Below are 19161 nucleotides of genomic sequence, written 5' to 3'. Positions count from 1 at the left end.
AAGGGGACGGGGTACAGTAGTTCTAGTTGGTATCTCTGCTTATATTTAAGTATGGCCATTGTTTGCATCAGACAAGCAGAATCGGCTATTTAAACTGCCAACCTAGTCATAAGCTTGATCTAAATATTTGATGGGGGGGGGGGGGGGTAACATTTTAATGAATAATGTATCTAAGATGTATCAAATGAAAAAGCCTCAGAATTAGCTATTTTGTTTGGTGTGGTGATATTTATAAACTTCACCAATGTGACTTAACATTACTCTACCACAAGTGTACAGTAACTAAGAAATTAGTTGGAAAATATATTTTTTACATGCACGCAGGGGCGGAGCTAGGTCTTGCCAGTGCGCATGCTGCAAATCTTTTGGGGTGGTCCCTGCTGTTCTGCCCCCAACAGTTTAATTTCAATTGTTATGAACTCACTCAGATTCAGTCAATTGCTTGTTGATGTCACTGTTCAGATTATGGTGCAGAAGCCATGAATCTCCAATGAAAAGTACAACGATTTCTGACGATAAATTCTCTTACACCTGCTCACCAATATTCTCCACAACTCTCCTCCTGGCCTCCTCAGTCCTCACACAGTTCTCTTCAGTCTCACCAGATAACTATGTACAGAAATACTGTATATCTGGGGTGCCTACTAGTGGCTTAGTCAGAGATTACCGGTCACTTAACTTTTTTGACAGCCAGATATAAATAAATAAATAAATCACCCAGTACCAGATATTTCTTGTTTGATCTTTTCAACTAGTCACAGAATATTTATCTCCAGTATAATCAATCCCCTGAACGTTGATAATCACGGCGGGTTTCACTGTGCTGCCGCAAAAAAAATGAGAGAAAAAGCAATCGCGACCCCCTCGTTCGCTTGTTATAGGCATTTGAAAATATAATGTCTCGCCAAAATGCAGGGGGAAAAAAGGAACTGAAGATATAGCCGTTTCCCCACATACGCTAACCAGGAAGTGGATGGAGCAGTAAATCTTGTGATCACGTGATCTCCTAGATCTCTCTGTCTGAGCCGAAATGGTGGCTCATAGGTTGCAGAACAGCGCCCTCTAGTGTAAAAACACTGAAAACGCCTCACTCGTCAAACTCGTGTTTGGTACTGTGGACCAAGTGCCAACTGACGAGTTTACTCGTCCTTGGCAGTGAAAGAATTAATTACATTTTCCAGCCACGTAGCTCCATCCCAAATATATTTAAATATATTGAATTGTTTGGCCTGCTTACAGCAGGAAATTAGATGCAGATTGGTATATGTATAAAAGTTAACGATGATAGCAGCAGACGGGCGCATATACACGGGTGAAAACTATCTCCGCCCTTGGCCTGGCAAATATTTTTTTTATATTCACATCCAGTTGTGTGTGTGTCAGCAGCTTTCTCTCCCCTTGATGCTGCCATTGTGTATCGAAAACAATGGAGGCAGCAGGTAACCACCTAGTGTGTGTAAACACCCACCGCGAGGTCCCCACTTATCGTCTCACCCCTGATTGCCTGTGCTGTACTGAAGGCCGCATGGGAGAGAAAATCTTCAGACCTTGCAGGAGATTTTTACGGGACCGTACCTATGTTCCCCGGGTCCTATGTTCCCCGCTGTCCTAGGGAGAGCGGGGAACATAGGACCTAACCTAACCCTAACCCTAACCTTAGTGGGGGAACATAGAACCCGGGGAACATAGGGATGACCCCATTTTTACAGTCAACTAAAAGAACAACTTATTTGTTTCATTTATTGCCTTCTCTATAAGAACAGACATGACTCATGAAGTTCAATTGGAATACTACTAATTAGGAACGATGCAAATTGGGAGTACATGCCCCACTCACACCCGGTTATGCAATACCCATTGTACCCGTTTAGCCTTTAATCTTAAAGTGTAGCCTACTTATTATTCTTAACACATTGTGTGCCAGAGGTTTATTAAAATAGGGTACATCTAGTGCCAGCATAGAAGCCCTGTCGAGGACGCGCATGTAAACAAAGCGTCCAGACCGTTTATGACACTCAAATCAATGTGTTAATAAAAATCATTTCCATGAATATAGTGGCATGAATCATTTATTTTATCATCTGAAATTATTCTTTGGTACGATTTAAAAACGTGTAAAGGTATTATGATGATATTTGGACTCCTATCCTATTCTTTATGCAAAATCGATGTGCCAAACCTCGAATGAACACATTGTTTCAGTACATTTGTAGACCATTAGGCTTCTGATTATAACAATATTAAAAGCACCACGCAAACGCTCACTGTCATTGAATGCATAGGTGCTCACCATAGAATTGCCCAAAGGCCCTGACCCAGGAGGCCACCGCTTGGGAAATAGATGGTTACCGGTTCAAACCCTGGTGCATGTCGAAGTGTACTTGACTGAACACTTATACCCTGTAAGCGTGTAGATCTTTTGATAATGTTTCAACATGGAAACAATTATGACGATTTTTTTTCTCACAGTTTTGTTTATTTCAGGATTCAGAAGAGTATACAAATACAAAAATATGCAGATTAAATATGCCAGTATCAAAACTAAACAATTATGACGATTATTCAAAAATAATTGCGACCATCTCAAATAATTGCGACTATATCAAATAATTGCGATTTATGTAATAATTGTGACAGGCCTACCCGCATACACAGACAAAAAGTAGCATTTTGACCAATGCAGTCCGCAACCTTAGTTTGACACCCCTGTCCTGCATGCTGCATGCAGAATCAGCATCTCTGAATGTTGGCAGACATTGTCCTGTGTAAGAAACACAGACATGGCAGAGATCTAAGATCTGTCATTTACTTTCCCTGCATTATCACTCAGCCTGTACAAGTCACTCATACTGCAGTGTAAAACACACACACTCTAAGCTTGGCATTAAAATGAAATTTCTTGTAAGGTTCACTTTTTATGTTGTGCAGGAGAACAACAGTGTATGCATTCCATGCTTTGTTGCACCCGTGTTTCTCCAGACACTCACAAATGCCCTCTTGGCAGCAGCATGCTAAAGCACTGGCAGAGCCAGGACTACGCCTGTTTACTAGTACTACTGTATGTTTACATGTTGTCTGGAGGCATTACTTGTTTGAAACCAGATGTATTGCATGGGAATAATCACATGTAACAAGGAACAGCTTGTTTCACAGGTTTGACTGACTATCCTAATACATTCTGAATACATTTTGAAAGCTAGGCATACTGCTTTTTAGGGACTTTTAGACTTGGAGAACATAATCTTTGGTGTGTGAGACAAGATTAAGGTTTTTGTAAATCCCATTATTAGTGATTCTTAACATATTTACAGTGTGGCCGTGTACAATATGTCCAATCCAAAATCGCTCGTTTCGGCTGGAGCGTCACCGTCACCCAGTTGGACTTGTTGGGAGTTAACGTAGTACCATGGAGGGTGTGTCCCATGGGTTGTGTCCTCCAGGCACACTGATGCATTTTCTGTTGCCATCCCACTGTCTGATAATTTATTTTTGGATAATATCAAGAAAGGTGCAGTGCAGTACACTGCAGTCTTATTTCTTCTGCATAGGGGCGGACTCCACCCATTATGCTTTTTCTTTTTGCACTTTATGTAGACTATATTTAGTACTTATTTTCCCGAAGGGCCCAGATATGACCTTGTGTGATCTGAGAACCGCTCCCAGGTTTATAAACCTGTGTGATTGGCTTGGTCTATAACCTCATAACGGGTTGATTGTTAAAGAAAATACACGCCTTTTAATTAAAAAATGTGTTTTGGCATTTACTGACTAGTTTATTTGATGTGCATCATAGTGGGAATGCACACTGTGTCCCATAAAAAGGGGGTTATCAGCTGTAGAGATCAGATGGTGGAAAAGCTGGTATTCTTACAGGCCGTTTGAAGCGTTGAATAATGCATTACGTTTTATTGACTGAAGCAAGCTGACAGTGGAGGCAAACCTGTTGCTTTTCAGTTCAGTGGAATGCTAAGGAGGGCTGAGGAACCTTCTGAATTACAGAGCTGGATAGCCTAGCGTCACACTCTCCAACATCATATGTTTTTGTCATTCATATTCAATTGTACTGGACAGCTTTCACCTTGCAGCTGAAGAGTGCACAGTGATTCGTGGCCATTATAAATCGCTGATACACAATTCTATCGCCTGGGGGTGAGCCTGGGGATATAAGAGGGGTATATGTCATATATGATAAAGATTTACCATGCACGAGAGTTAGTGAAATTATGGTAACAGGGTTTGTGGACAGGAATGCATGTGTTTTTTTTTAGACTAGAGTTGGACATGCGGCTTGCAGAGATGGAGAGATTCATTTGAGATTTAGAGCTGACCCGTTATTGAGAGAGTTTAATAAAGACCATTATTGGAGTAAATAATCCTCCATCTTTTACGGGGGAGTTACAGCACGGAGGTCAGTGAAATCAATGCCAGCATGGACTATCTTTAAGTGCCAAAGTAAAACGTAACCTCTTGTATTTGAGAATATTATGGGTTTTACACAGATGCCAAAGGTGAAACATTAAACCGATCGACTTAATAATAATGTCTCCTTTATTCAAACAACGGCTCCCTTTTAAAAGTCTGTATCTGACTGTGTTGTGTACTTCACGTCCTGTTTAACATCATCTTATCTTTAATGTCACAATCCACAACTTAACCACTTGTATGGAGCACAGCGCAATGTTCTGGTCAGCAGCAGGCATATGGAGAACCAAGATGTGGAAAAGAAAAAGATTCAATATATTTGTAACATCATCTTCAGTTCTGATAGCAGGTTAAAATTGGCTTTATATCTGCATAGGAAAAATCAATTGGTGCTCTTCCATTCGATGAGTGATATACAGTATGATTCAGTAATATACAGTACGATTCAGTGATATACAGTATGATTCCATTGCCAATCGGAACAAGTCTATACGTAGCATAATGGGACAGCATCCAACCACCACAAGGCAAGCAGCCTTACATCCGACAAACGCATATATATATATATACGTTTTCTTTGCATCCTGTCAAACACAAATATTGCTGTTGGAAGTCATTCAAAAGTTGCATTCAAAGAAAATGGAAAGAATCATGTAATTGTCCTAATGCGGCACACCTCAAAAAAATCTCCCTTTGGTGATCATAGCTAAGCTGCCAAAAATGTTGCATGGTGGGAAAACCCTTACTTAACAGGATAGGCCAACCTGATGATGAATGCTTCTTTCTTTTATATAGTGCTATACATCAGTGTTGATTTTGACAGCAAATTTGTATTGAGTTTTAGTCAGTCTTTTGAATAAAATTATAGTTTTAGTCATATTTTAGTCACCTGAAATGTTTTAATTTTTGTCTAGTTTTAGTCGACTAAATATGATAGGATTATAGTCGACTAAATCTACAGTTGATTTAGTCGACTAAAATGGCCGTGATGGCGTCGTAATGGCTGATTTTACACTTGGTTGCATGCTGAAAATAGCCGATCTACAAGCTCACGCTGCGACGCGTTGTGAGCTTGTAGATCTGCTATTTTCAGAGCGCAACATCCGAGCGCAACCAAACATAAAAAGACTTGTCTTTTAGTTCTACTGGATCTCTCCCCCACTTGACCCTCCCTAACATTTTAGTCTAGTTTTTATTTGTTGACGAAATTGTCAGTATATTTTATTTAGTTGAAGTGAAAAAAAAAGTGAAAAAAGGTAGTCGACGAACATTTTACGTCATAGTTTTAGTCGACGAAAACACTACACAACACTGCTATACATTTTTTCCACTGCATTTGTCTGGTACTGTTCAACCCAAACACTCCCCGCTCGTCAATTCTGTGGTTTTACTAATGAGCTGCTAGTGTTCAAATATTGAGTCTCTCACTCCTTTCTCTCTGTTCTTCTCCCTCTCTTCATGTTTCATTAACTATGGCGTTCACAGAGAGGACTAGAGGAGCTGTGGCGAGGGTCCTAGTCCTCTCCTCCTGGGCTTTGAAAAGAAGCATTGTTTGCAGGATGCCATGCAGAATGAGGGGATGAGGAGGGCTCCAGGCACAGCCAAGCAGGGCTGTGTGTTGGACAGCCTGTTAGAATCCACTTGGAGAATTTGTCGTAATGAGGGTTGTGGATAAGTGGAGCGGGGGCACTGCGGCCTGGCCTCCTTCTGTTTTTTGTTTTGTTTTTTGTCATCTGATTTAACTCTTTAAGACCGGGAACGCATCTGTGCGCTATGAGCTGGTAGATCTGCTATTTTTGAAAAATCATGAAAAGTTGTGCAAATATTTAAAAAAGATTATAATTTTTTTGGCGGACATTTGTAACTCAAATCTTTGCTTCTGGGGTTTCCGGGAACTAAATATTCTACAAATGTTCGCTTTAAAAATATATATAATCCAAGATTTTGACATTCATTTTCACGATTTTTCAAAAATCGTGAAAAAAAAATCACACTCGGTGCCGCGCTATGAGCTTGTATATCTGCTATTTTGGAATAGCCAAAGAAATCTAAAAAAATGACACACAGATGCGTTCCCGGTCTTAATGGGTTAACATCTCTGCTCATAGAAGACTCTTTTTTTTTGTTTGTTTTTTGCTGTGGTTCATTTAGCCTGTTTCTTCCATGTATTAACCTTCACAACAGCTGCAGGAAGGATAAATGTTGCCCTCAAAAAACTTGGATAAATACAGTACTTGTTCAGACAGAGTCAGACACTGTGCCAGTGTGCCACGCACCACGTCCCTGCATCTAACCAAGTGTCACACATTTTTATGTGGGTGTATTTTTGGCCTTTACATAGGGGAGACAGTGGTTTGGTTAACAGTAACACTTTGGCGTGACGTTTCAGCGCAGACAGCCTTGTGGAGTCACAGGACGGAACAGTCTGCTGCTTGGAGGTCCTTGCTCTTGCTCTCTTTGCATTTTCCCAGCAGGACCTTTAGTTGATTTGAAGCCTTGGAGTGTGATCCTGTCTGTTCTACCTTTCAGGATATTAACATGCTCCTAAACAAAATGCCTGCTTTTCTCTTGCTTGATATTCTGAGTTCTGACTGAGTAACTCATTGTTCGCTGTCCATTTTGTGCTGTTTCTATCATGCTACTTTTAGGGCTTTCACCAACTAGTCGACTAGTATAACCACACTAGTCGACCTTGTTGGTACTAGTCGAATAGTTGATTATTATTTTTTTCATTGTTTTAATGCTATGTTAATGGCCCATTATTATTATCTTCCTGCTTTTATTTTTTTTATCAAAATGGAAAAGTATGCCCAATAATAGGCTATTATTGGGCAATAACCCCCTTTTGAGGATCCTTGGAGACGCTGCTGTGCCAGAAGCGCCGCCCTTAAAACGGCATAAAAATAAAGGCAGGAGGATAATAATAATAATAGTAATGGCATAAAAAAATATAATAGGGAAATATCGACTAGTCGACTACCACTGAGTCAAATTAGTCGACCAGTAAAAATCTCTAGTCATGAAAGCCCTAGCTACGCTGCTCTCTGAGCTCAACATGAAAAATAGAAGTTAATGAATATAAAACCTCATCTCTCTCTGCTCATTGCTTGGTAGAACTGTGCTCCATCCGTCATGTTGTGCGAATGGATGAGCTGTCTTGTCACATCTTCCCGTCACATCTTCAAAGTCATACTTTTTCATCATAAAAAACAATGACAAAAATAGGATGGATCATTTTCAGTTGACGCTACATTTTATCCATTAAGCTCCCAGGACTTTTCCCACTGTATTTTTAGCTATAACCAGCTCAGCGCTTGCTGCAGATTGCAAGGAGCTGGCTATGGCAAGTTGATCAAAATCTACAGCAGCAATAATAATGATTCACCATCATGAAAACCGCTCACTAACTAGCAACGTTAGCTGGGTCGATTCAGCTAACATACATGTTCTCTTCAGACTGACTGCACTCTTGTCTATTTGTCTGAATAAGAACAAAGTGACACAGTGAGTGTAGTTGTGAATAAGAACAAGGTGACACGCCACGCTGAGTGATGTCAACAACACTCTAGTCTGGTAAACATGGGCCTGAGCCCACAGACCAGCCCCCCCTCTGACTCTCACCATCCTCTTCAAAGTGAGTCAGTAAAGTCGACTGAGTCACTGCCCTGTGCCTTTGCCTCCGTTGCTTCATCTTCCTGCGAATATATCTGGTTTCTCTCTCTCTCTCTCTCTCTCTCTCTCTCTCGAACAAACAAATGAATAAAACAGGAATACAATTGGCCAGCGTTATTGTGTGCACTTAAACAGCTCTGTAGTGCAACAGAAATGGCAGAGGATGTAGGAATTGCTGCTCGTACATTACAAATGGTCCAGCTGCTGTATCATGATTTGTATTGTCCTCATGTTGGTCTGTACAGTCACACCATCATTTTCCAGTGATGCCTTTTTTACACTACTGTGGCCACTACCATTACTGTTTGTTAACACATCTCAGGCAAGAAGCCTCACATGACCCTAAAGCAGCCTGTTTCCATGTGTGTGCTAGAGCCTGTCCGATGCTAAACACGGATTTGGTTAAAGTTCTTTTTTTAGAACATTTAACTTGTAAGCAAAGTTCTTTTTTTATAAACAACTTGTTATTGAAACACTTAAGCCCCATTCAAACCAAACAGTGAGCTCACAACATGTTTCTACGCCGCGTGTTGTTAGCTTGTAGATCGTCTGTTTTTAAACATTTCACGTACAGTACTAGAGGTTCGGTCCGCTACGCGGCCCTCACACCTACAGTACGTCGCACCGCTAATCCGATATGTCTGAGTCATAGTGACGGGGGGCCTTGTCAGAGTAGTACAAACATCGATGGTTGCGTTTTTTTGGGCTTGTTTCTAAAGTGTAGTTGCTTATTCAGGCTTGTTTCCAAATGTTTTAATTATTATTTAAACCAGTGGTTCTCAAATATTTTCATGAAAAGGTTTTGTGCATTTGTGTTCGGTTGAAAATAGCCGAGCTTGTAGAGCTTTTCAAATAGCCGATGCATATAGGTTTAAAGTGCTCATATGGCCTAAGTTGCTTCTTTTGGGCTTGTTTTCCTAGACCTGGTTGCTTATTTCTCTCACAAAATATGGCAACACTGCCTGTAAAAAATGAGTCCTCATTAACGTCGGCCGACAGTTTGTGCTGAACTGAATGCCAACCTTTACCAACAGACTGCCAGTCTGTTGTAGTCTGAAGTAGCCTGTTTGGTGGACTTAACACTTTTCTCATTGTCAAGCAATGATTTTTAAGCCTGATTTTGAAAATGTCTTTATTTTTTTTACTTTGTCCTTTTTGTGTACTTGCTCGGATGGTGGTGAATCCCCATATCCATTGGAATATAGCCCCTCTTATCTTGTATGTATTTGTAAGTCACGCTAGATGGGAACGCTAGGTCAACTGACTGAAATGTCATGTTGATTCTGAGCTGCATGTGTGTATGACTTCAGCTGAGGCATAGGGCATTATGTTCTACTGGAGCAGAGCGTCTCACATAACGTAGAGCGAGAGGGAGAGAGAGAGCACCAGGGTTTCCAGAAAGGCAGGGGACACTGTGTTTATTTATAGTTGGCCACCTGCAGGCTTCACACGTGTTGGTACCTTGGGTAAACAGAGCTGAGCTGCTAGCAGCCTCTCAGCGTGTCAGTCACTGTGGGCACTGGGCAGGAAAGAGTGGTGTGTCACACAAGGCCAGCCTCTCATCTGGGTTTAGGTTTTGCCTCGCAGGTCATGGTGGAATGAGATAGTCGAGGAGACCTGGGCTCAGGCTCCCAAAAGCATCTCGCCACCAGTAACTTTATCAACCCTTTGTAAACCCAGGTCAGAGTGCTCCACAAGTCTTTGGCTGAGAGAAACATTCTGAATTCAGGTCAGGGAAACCAGAGCAGACAGTAGCCGCCCCCCCTTTAACACTAACAGTCTTTATTCACTGTCGTCTTGAGCTTACTCAGGTCCTGCTTGCCTATTTAGTGATTTTATTTATTTAAGTTGTATTTGTATTCTAATTATCCAAGCTTTTCTGTTTGATGCAGTATCTCATGAGCTAAATATTACACGTGAAGAAGACACTGGCACAGTTTGTTTTCACTGCAGCAAAATGTTAACTCTTTCAGCACAACAGCTTGTCCCACAGTGTGACGGTAGTTTAATTCACAAAATTGACAGCCTATGGTGCTTAACCCATTAAGACCTGGAACTGTGTCATTTTTAGATTTGAGCTAAAAAGCATTATTTTACACTTTGGGCTATTCAAAAATAGCAGATATACAAGCTCATAGCGCGGCACCGAGTGCCGCGCTATGAGCTTGTAGATCTGCTATTTTTGAACATTTGTGTAAATGTGTGCAAATCTTTGAATATATATATATTTTTAAAGCGAACATTTTTAACTAAAATCTTTGCTTCTGGGGGTCCCTGGAACAAAATATTTAGATGGGGGTCTGCGGCCAAATACATATAATTTTGGGGGTCCTTGACATGAAAAAGATTGAGCACCACTGATATAGAAACATACGTTTTTCAGAAAACTGTTGAGATTTAGGAGACATGTAGAATCGGCTTCAGGTCTCAATGGGTTAATAGCACTGAATATGACAGTTGGTAGTTTCCACTCCCTTCATTTTCTTAAGCAACACCTGTAATGTGAGAGACCGGTAATTATGTGGGCTGAATGGGACGTGTATACGATTCTTCTGAATACTTACAGTTCTTCTTTAGCACTCCTGGCTCTCTATAAGGGTAGTGGTGGTGTCAGGGGAGGGCAATCAGAGATGAGCTAGAGCTAGGCTAAAGTAAATAAGATTCTAGCCTCGCTGTATTATGTGGAGTTTCCAGTACTGCTGATGATGCCAGGAAGGAGTGCCCTGGGATTTTTCTGAACTAAACAGTAAACGCTGATAAAAAAAGTTAGCTGTAACATAAATAACAAGGCCTTTACACAGGATGAAACGATAGAAAATGTGAAACACTCGCTGGCAAATCTTTCCCATCAAAACGATATAGTTGATGCCTCATGCATGCGTACAGGTTGATGCCTTCATTTGCATTGTGGAAACTCTGAACAATCAACCTTGTTCCAAATAAAAATGACATCACTTCATTTCGGCGTAATATTTGCATTCTGTGGGAATATACTGACACAAACAGTAATCCAGCCATTTTCTTGTTTGGGACAAATTGGGAGCAAAGTGTTGAACAGGTGTACTAAGTTGCCATCTGCTGCTAGCAGGTTTTAGATCTTAATATTGACATAAATATTGACAAATAAGCCAAAAAGGGAAGCTTAATCATTCAAATGAAAATAGGAGTGGTTGATCTGCTATGAATATCAAGTCAAACTAAAATATTTCAGTGCTTTCACTTGCTATGGGAATGAATGAGCCATGAGTTCTATTGGAGCAATCAGTCAAATTGTTCTTCCAAGCGAACCTCCTACGCAGGTCTAGAAGGTATGGAATGTGTGGAAACGGATTTTAAGAATGTCCAGGTCTTTGAAAAATACAGGAAACTCTGAAATGAATGCTTGGAAAGAATTTTGGAAAATAAATCCCACGTTGCAACTTGAGATTGTTTTCACAGGCCACTAATTATCATCATTATTATTATTTACAGTATTACTAATATCATCAGCCTGCAGTCAAAGGTACAAAAGAGTACAAAAACCTTGAGTTGGTGAGCAGAGCGATGTGTTGGCGACGTGTCTGAATCCCATCTTATACATCTTGTGCTAGGTGTTGTTAGATATAATTTTTTTGCTTATTATTTTCTAGTATGATATAATGTTTATCTCGAGTGGTACTTTTGCCGTTTCCCACAGTAATATGGATGACATTTCGTGAGACTTTTCTTTTTCCATTGGTGAATTCCCACTCTTTTATGTGTTTTGATGTCAGGATGTATCATATTTTTCTCATGTACTGCTTTACTGTTTCTGTGGAGTGCCAGTGCAACTGTATTGAAGTCTTTTCCATTTACTATGATCGTAGAATTTGAGGAGTTGGATAGCAGTGCGTCTAAAAGTTTATGAAAGAAAGCAGAAACGTCAGTATGGGGTCCATTTACCATGCTTCTAGTTTTGGAAGTCCTTGTTGTTAATAGTCAGTTGGCGTTGATGATGACATGTTTATTAAAATTCTACTTTTCCTATTTTCTTAGAATTGGAAGTTAATTAATGTTCTTGATTAAATTGTGGGGTTTCTCATTTCATATTTTCTGATTCTGTAAGTGAGTTTTTGTGTCGGGTATATGTCTGCTTGTAATTTGATTAGGTGGTTTATAATTTTAGTTCTCTTTGCCTGTCAGGCAGACCTTTAATGTTGCAAATGTGATTAAATGTGATTGTCAATATTAGTTGGCAATATTTGGATTACAGTTCAAGATTCGGTGATAGTGAAAACAATTCTCTTGCTAGTCTTAATAGATAGACATACCGTAGACAAACATACAGACAGAGTTTAATATTAAACATTAGGAGAATCTGACATAATGAATGAGAGAGGAAAAGATCAAGACATAGTGATTGTAGAGTCAGCAGTAAATGTAACATTTGTTTGGCAGTAGACAGCAGGGAGTCAATTTAAAGTTCTGTTTTTAATATGGCATATATAGTAATAAGGCATATTTAGCATATGGAGTAGGCTATTATTGTACGTTTTAGGTGTCTGAAGCCAGGTGGTAATATATGGCAGATTATTTGACAACAAGCACTATTATATTTCCTCCTTCCTTCTCATATTCCTCCTCTGTTTTTGTCTCCAACAGAAAATCTCAATACCACGGTCGGAAAGTCCCAATGAGCTGCGAACCTTTACGTTCTACCTGTCGAATGTGGGCAGAGATAACCCCCAGGGCAGCTTCGACTGCATCCAGCAGTACATAACCAGGTGAGGTCACATAAAAAGCATGTGAAGTTGTGAAAGCACATCTCTCGCACACGTGATTACTCGGAGTGAGTCTCCACCTATTTCTTAAGCACTTCTGCAGATGTACACAAACTCTGCACACTCTCCAGTTCCTGTTGATTGTGTCAAGGGTCATGACCTTACTGGCCTTTTGTTTTCTGCGAGTAATGTTGAGACATTGTAGCATATTAAATGTGCTTGCTTACAGAGGAATTGTTGGAATGTAGCCCTCATAGTTAGGGTTTGAGGAGAGACATTCCCGTTGAACAGTCTGGGGACTTTGGCTCCAGCTGTCAGCCAGTAAATGGAGAGGTAGAGCTCGGAAGCTAGAGCACTTTCTGCCCACTTTCTGCCCCACCGGATTCAGATTTTACCATGAGACAAAACGCTGACAAGGTTAAATGGATCAGGCCGCCATCTGTGCTGAAATGGAGGCCTAGGAAGAGAGAGATGTGAGGCAGAGGGGTTGACCTTTGCTTCTGCAAAGGTCAAGTCTCCTGACACACTTGTCCCCAAAATATGTCTAATAAAAGGGTCAGTTGGAGTTCATTCACATCACTGTCTGGACCCTAATCGGCCCCCTAATTCCAATGTAAACCCATGATGACTGCCAGCGCCGTCTCATTCAGTGCCAAACCCTCATCAAAGTGGAGGGGAATCAAAGGGGGTGGAGTGGGGGCAGGAAAGAATGTGATTTGATGCAGCAGTTGATTCGGGATGTGGGAATCCACAGTTGATAAAAAACAATAAAATAGTGGCGTTGCCCTTAGGGTGTTTTTGTCATGGATATCGGCAGGTAGTGGATTATGACAACTTTGAAGTTTGAATTTGCCCAATGCTCATTCCGGGGCTCATTGAGAAAGCAATATCTAAAAAATGAATAAATGAAGAGACAGATTTTGGACTTGGGTCACTCTAACCTTTCTCTAAAACAGTCTGCTATTATCGTTCGGTCTAGTCCACCGTTGCTTCCGTGTCACTCTTTTGCTGTCAACACTGTCCTCTGTATCCTCCCAGTGAGGGCGGCATTCAGCTGGACTGCCTGGCCGGGATCCAGGACAAGATCACAGTGTGTGCTACGGATGACTCCTACCAGAAGGCCAGGCAAAGCATGGCCCAGGCTGAGGAGGAGACACGCAGCAGGGGTGCCATCGTCATCAAACCTGGGGGAAGATATGTAGGTAAGAAGACACAGTGCTGGCGCGGACAGGACCACATAATCATGCGTCAGTCCCTCAGGAAAACCAGACTGCCTCGCACTCATTCACTCGCCCACATACAGTGAATATATGCATGGATGAAAACCAAAAGATGAATGTAATGTCATTCTATTCCATCTTCTACATAGCTGATGATTAGTTTGACTGTGTAAAATGGACGTTAAAAGAAGTTTAGAAACAAAGGGAGACAAGGACGTGGACGAGGACAAGAAGAGAAAAGGAATATCAATAAACGCTAGCTTGTGTGCCACAGCATGAGATTCCCATTCAGACCAGCTCCGATTATCCAACCAGCTTAGATTGTGAACCCAATCTAAACTTGTGCTTTTACACGTGTCTATTTAATGTCAACGGGCATGAAGGGAGATTGAGTGCGCTAATACCAGTTTGGCTGTCTGTACCCAGATGGTCTGTGTATTTCTCCTGGCCTGGCTCCCCCGGTGAGCAGACTCACTGTGGGCCAGACTACTGTAAGTGTTTGGGTTTGGGGCTGCAAAGCATGGGGCCTGCATGGCTCATCTGGAACCAGGACTTTATTAAATATGACTCAAGCATAATATGCTTGAGTCATGTTTATTATTGTCACTGTCGGGCAGAAACCTTGTATCTCCATTTATTTTTTGTGAAAGTGCTTACAGTAGGTTTGTCTGTGGGCGTTATACATTTTGCACCAATGAAAAGTATTTACAAGAGCTTGCGCCTAAATAATTACATTGGCTCCAATAGGAACACGGGTTCATTTGTCCATTTCCTGAGAAGTAACTGTTTTAGACAAGGTTTCCACCCGACAGTGACGATATCATTTGAATGCAGTCACACTGGGTTACACTTGCTCTCAATCCCTTACTCACATATATATATATATATATATATATATATATATACACACACGCACACGCACACACAGCCAACCTCACTGTGTGGTCTGGTCAAGTGGGACAGCTTTAGCCTCTTAAGCCTGATTTATACATAGTCGTATGACATGTACCACCACCGATTGTAGCAGATCTACAAGCTCACAACATCATGTTATAGTCATGACAGAGTATAAATTAGGCATTACTCTTGATTCCTTAAGTCCTTGGATGCCATCTAGAAAACACAAGCAAAACAAAGAACAAACTGACCCTCACCGAGTTAAATGAAAACTATGCATTTTACTTTGTAGTGAAAAATACATGGCTCAGTCCATTTCTCCTGTGGACCCAAAGTGTGTTTGAGTCTCAGTGGGAGGTAATGCACGATTCAGCTGAACGAGGGCTTCAATGCTGTGAGGAGGCGACTACAGTTATGTTTTGAGATCATGTCTGCACCTGTTTAGTCTTATAAGTGGTGTGTTGGCTCTACAAAAAAAAGACACAATCATAGAATAAAAAGAATATAGCAGAGTCCCACACTCATGATGGAGTTTAGGTTTGAACTGGAAGGTTGGTGAGTTGGATTTCATGGTTGTCGAGATCAATCATTGTGTAACAGGCCTATCTAACTCATCTGCAGATTCCACCAGCCCCTACTGGCAATGTTAACAAAACATTAAACATATAACATTACTTAATTTCTGAACACCAGGGAAGAAGGTTCAAATCCGGAAACCGGCCCCCGGCCTCTCAGACATCGCCCCATCGAGGAGGACGTCCCGGCCGGTCATCATCTCCAGCAGCACACTCAAAAAGAGCGGCACGCAACAGAGGCCACTCCGAGAGCGCCTCACACACCTGCTGGCCCTTAAACCATACAGGAAGCCTGAGCTTATCGTCAGACTGCAGAAAGAAGGCCTCCTCTCGCAGTCGGACAAGGACTCCTTGGACAGCCACCTGCAACAGGTGTCATACACACACTCACTCTCTACAGCCTAATTCATACAACCGCGTCACCCACCCCCCAAAAAACTGGTCATCTGTGAGCGAAATATGACATATGACAAAAAAGAAAACTGCCATAACCCCTAACACAGAAGTTCCCCCTTCATCCATCATCCTGAATTTCTTAAAAAGCATATGGGTTGTTTGGTTGGCGTAGGGGTAAAGTTTTTCCAACAACCGTGGAGACTTTTGTTCCAAACACAATTGGACGTGTTCACAGGTGGGAAGTTGGGTGGGAAAGGTAGCTCTGCCACTCTGAATAGGTGAGCCATGGCACGTATATCGGAGGAGACACATGGTTGTATACACCCTCTCCAAGACCGGCAGTAACGGGGACTACATGGAGGAATTGGTATAACGACTAAATTGGGAGAACTTTTTTTTTTTGTTCAAGGTTTTTTTATTTAATATTTTCACATACAGGTCAATAACAAAAGGCATTTTAAAGAAAAGCATTAGGGCTGTGAATCTTCTGCTATCTCACGATTCGATTCCGATTCTTGGGGTCACGATTCCGATTTTTTCAAAACAAACAAACGAACGAACTTTGTGAAAAATAAAATATTTTTTAAAAAAAGGGAAAAAAACTATTTTCTCCGATTCAAAATAGATTTTTTTCCCCGATTCAGCCCAGAACTTGCCACTTCTCAAAAATGTAATTTAAAAAAAATACTAAAAATAAATATATTTTTTTTTCTTTTTTTTTTTTATGATCTTCCAGGTGGCCATCCTGAGTGGGCGAGACAACACCTTCACATTGAAGGACTCTTTGTTTAAGGATATTCAGAAGGACTGGCCGGGCTACACCGAGGGAGACCAGCAGCTTCTCAAGAGAATCCTTGTTCGGTACGTGAGGAGATGGCCTGTGACGCAGACAGGGATGGCATTCCATTCATCACATGTTTTTGTTTATGAGAGATGTTGGTGCAGGGAGATGTTGGATAAGGGTTCTATGAAAAAGGACATGCACATCCAAACCCCCCAAAAAAACTGAAAACAGAAAAAAACACTCCATGCTTCAACACACTCATGATGACTCATGACTCTGATGAAGAGCACAAGGGAACGTGTGGGAACGTTTAGTTTTTTCTTTGGATACGAGTTGGCATTTTCTTGGATTCATTCCTAAATTATTCCCTGGTTTGTTGAGTAACCAATGTTCTTTTAGTTTTAGTTTTTGCTTTTAACATTTAAGTTGATGATACGCATACACAGCGTACCAGCTCAGTGGTCTTGTGGTTAAAGTTTCCGTGGTTGGAAGGTCGGGGGTTGAGTCCCCGGCCAAGTCATACCAAAAACTGTAAAAATTGTAATGCCGCCCTGCTTGGCATTCAGCGTCAAGGTTTGGACTGGGGGCAAGTCCCAGTGTGACATACTAGTGTCATGTCCAGGGGGTGTACTTGCCTCACGCTATGGGAACAGGAGACCTATGGGCCACATCGTTCCAAAGGCTACTTACTTGGCTATGTATACACATTACCAGGTCCACATGAAGCTGTATAGCTTCATGTGGTAAGCTGTATGCACCATAATAATCGATAGATGTTGTTTTGTGTCAAAGCTATTGTCACTGATGATAGTGTTGTATATTGCTGATCTTCTATTCGGGAGAGTGTGGAGTGCAGTGTTGGTTCTGGAATGTGAGTTGTGGCTCCGCCAGCCCGTAATGCTTTTGAAGCAAGATCTTTTTTTTTTTGTAAGGAATGACTTGCATGCACTGAGCAACTTACCCTTTGGAACATCCTATTAAAGGCTCTGTTTTAAGTGGTCATCTCAGGTTATGGTATGTATTTACATGACTGGAACACACCATCCCTGCCATCATGACTTATGTAATACTCGACCGTGGAAACGTAATACTTAGACAGATTTTCTTCCTCTAGTAAATGACTTGTTTCTATCTGGTAGAATGACAGGTGGCTCTGCAGTCCTCATGACGCGTTCTGTTTGCTCCACTGAATGTGGACTAAGTGTTCTCTTTGTTGACAGCATGCACTGCTGGCCTTCCTCCCAGTGGAAAAATCTGGTTTCTCAAGATCTGGGGCAGTAAGGAAACGCCAGCTCCCCTGCTAGCTATATATAGACCAGGCATCAATTCTCAGTGCTTAGTTTGGGTTTACCAAGACAGCTCATAATGTATTGGTTTCTGGAAAAGTTCACATTCTCCATAATAAGCCTAAATGTTTTGGTGTCAAATTACCACCACTTTGCTAACAAAGGGTTTTTGAATTTATCCAGGTGCACGTGTATGTGTGCATGCCAGTGCACTAATGATTGCACACATGCATGCTTCCCATTTGCGTGACTGTGCATTTGCACGTGCACGTTTATGCATGCATCCTATTTTTGATTCGGTTTGATTTCAGTCTCTCTTCTGCACTTTGAGCCTTGCGGTTAGTTGGTTAGTTCTATCAGCTGACTAACATCCATAGCCTCCCAACTACTGACCATCCCCCCCCTCCACCCCTGCCCCCTCCTCCTCTTTTTCTGAGTTTGAGCTGCAGCAGTCAGTCTGCTGCCTGTGATGCAACAGTGTTCTAGCACATGCTGATCCATGTGTGAGATGGCAGTGGTCCAAGGTCCAGCTGTATCTGTGTGCCTGCTGGCATGCCCATTGCTCCCGACTGACGAGCTGATTGGCTGCCTGTCTGTCTGACTGTCGAGCTGCCAGTCTGGTGTTCTTGGTGGCCGTCTTGTTGACTGAACTACTACCTCCCCAAGTCCTACTGCCTGCCAAGGCAAGCAGCCCATCTCTCTATTGAACAGCACACTTGTCTTGCTGTGCCCCAGCTCCTCAACCCCACTGAACGAGGGGTGGGGCATTAGCAAGTCTCACTGTATCCCACTGCCCCCTACTGACAATGCATTAGACATGAGGACCGTGGTGACTCTAAAGACGCCGTAGTCGTCATGTCTAGTTGCCATTTAAGCCATACCAAATAAGTGCGCAAAATGCCCGTGAGCCATGACTTCTCTGATCAAACCGTCCTATTGTCTGGTTATCTGCGGCTTCTTGTTGCAGTACTACAGTGTTTGGTGTACAGAGAGTCCTTTCAGGACTGTAACCTTAAAGACCCATTCCTACTGACGGATCAATTAAACTTGACATGGACTATTTAAACGTACTGAAGTCTTTGCCTTCATTTCTGTGCAGTTATGATGACTAATCCTAATTGTTGGTGATTATATAAAAAGAAATAGCCTACTGCAGCCCACAAGGCTATT

General features: G+C 41.7%; 1 protein-coding gene across 1 annotated transcript in view; it reads left to right on the top strand.

The window, feature by feature from the left end:
* The window catches only part of ell (elongation factor RNA polymerase II), a 44521-nt gene that overhangs the window by 17145 nt on the left and 8215 nt on the right, over positions 1-19161 (top strand). The window contains exons 3-6 of the mRNA XM_084067934.1: positions 12715-12836; positions 13872-14035; positions 15644-15897; positions 16658-16782. Coding sequence (XP_083924060.1) covers positions 12715-12836; positions 13872-14035; positions 15644-15897; positions 16658-16782 — 665 coding nt within the window. The remainder of the gene's footprint in view (positions 1-12714; positions 12837-13871; positions 14036-15643; positions 15898-16657; positions 16783-19161) is intronic.

The sequence above is a fragment of the Gymnoscopelus microlampas genome (assembly GCF_963454915.1).
Source record: "Gymnoscopelus microlampas genome assembly, chromosome: 9".
Classification (NCBI taxonomy): Eukaryota; Metazoa; Chordata; class Actinopteri; order Myctophiformes; family Myctophidae; genus Gymnoscopelus; species Gymnoscopelus microlampas.
Note: the sequence above shows the minus strand (reverse complement) of the source record. Positions and strands in the feature narration are given on the sequence as shown.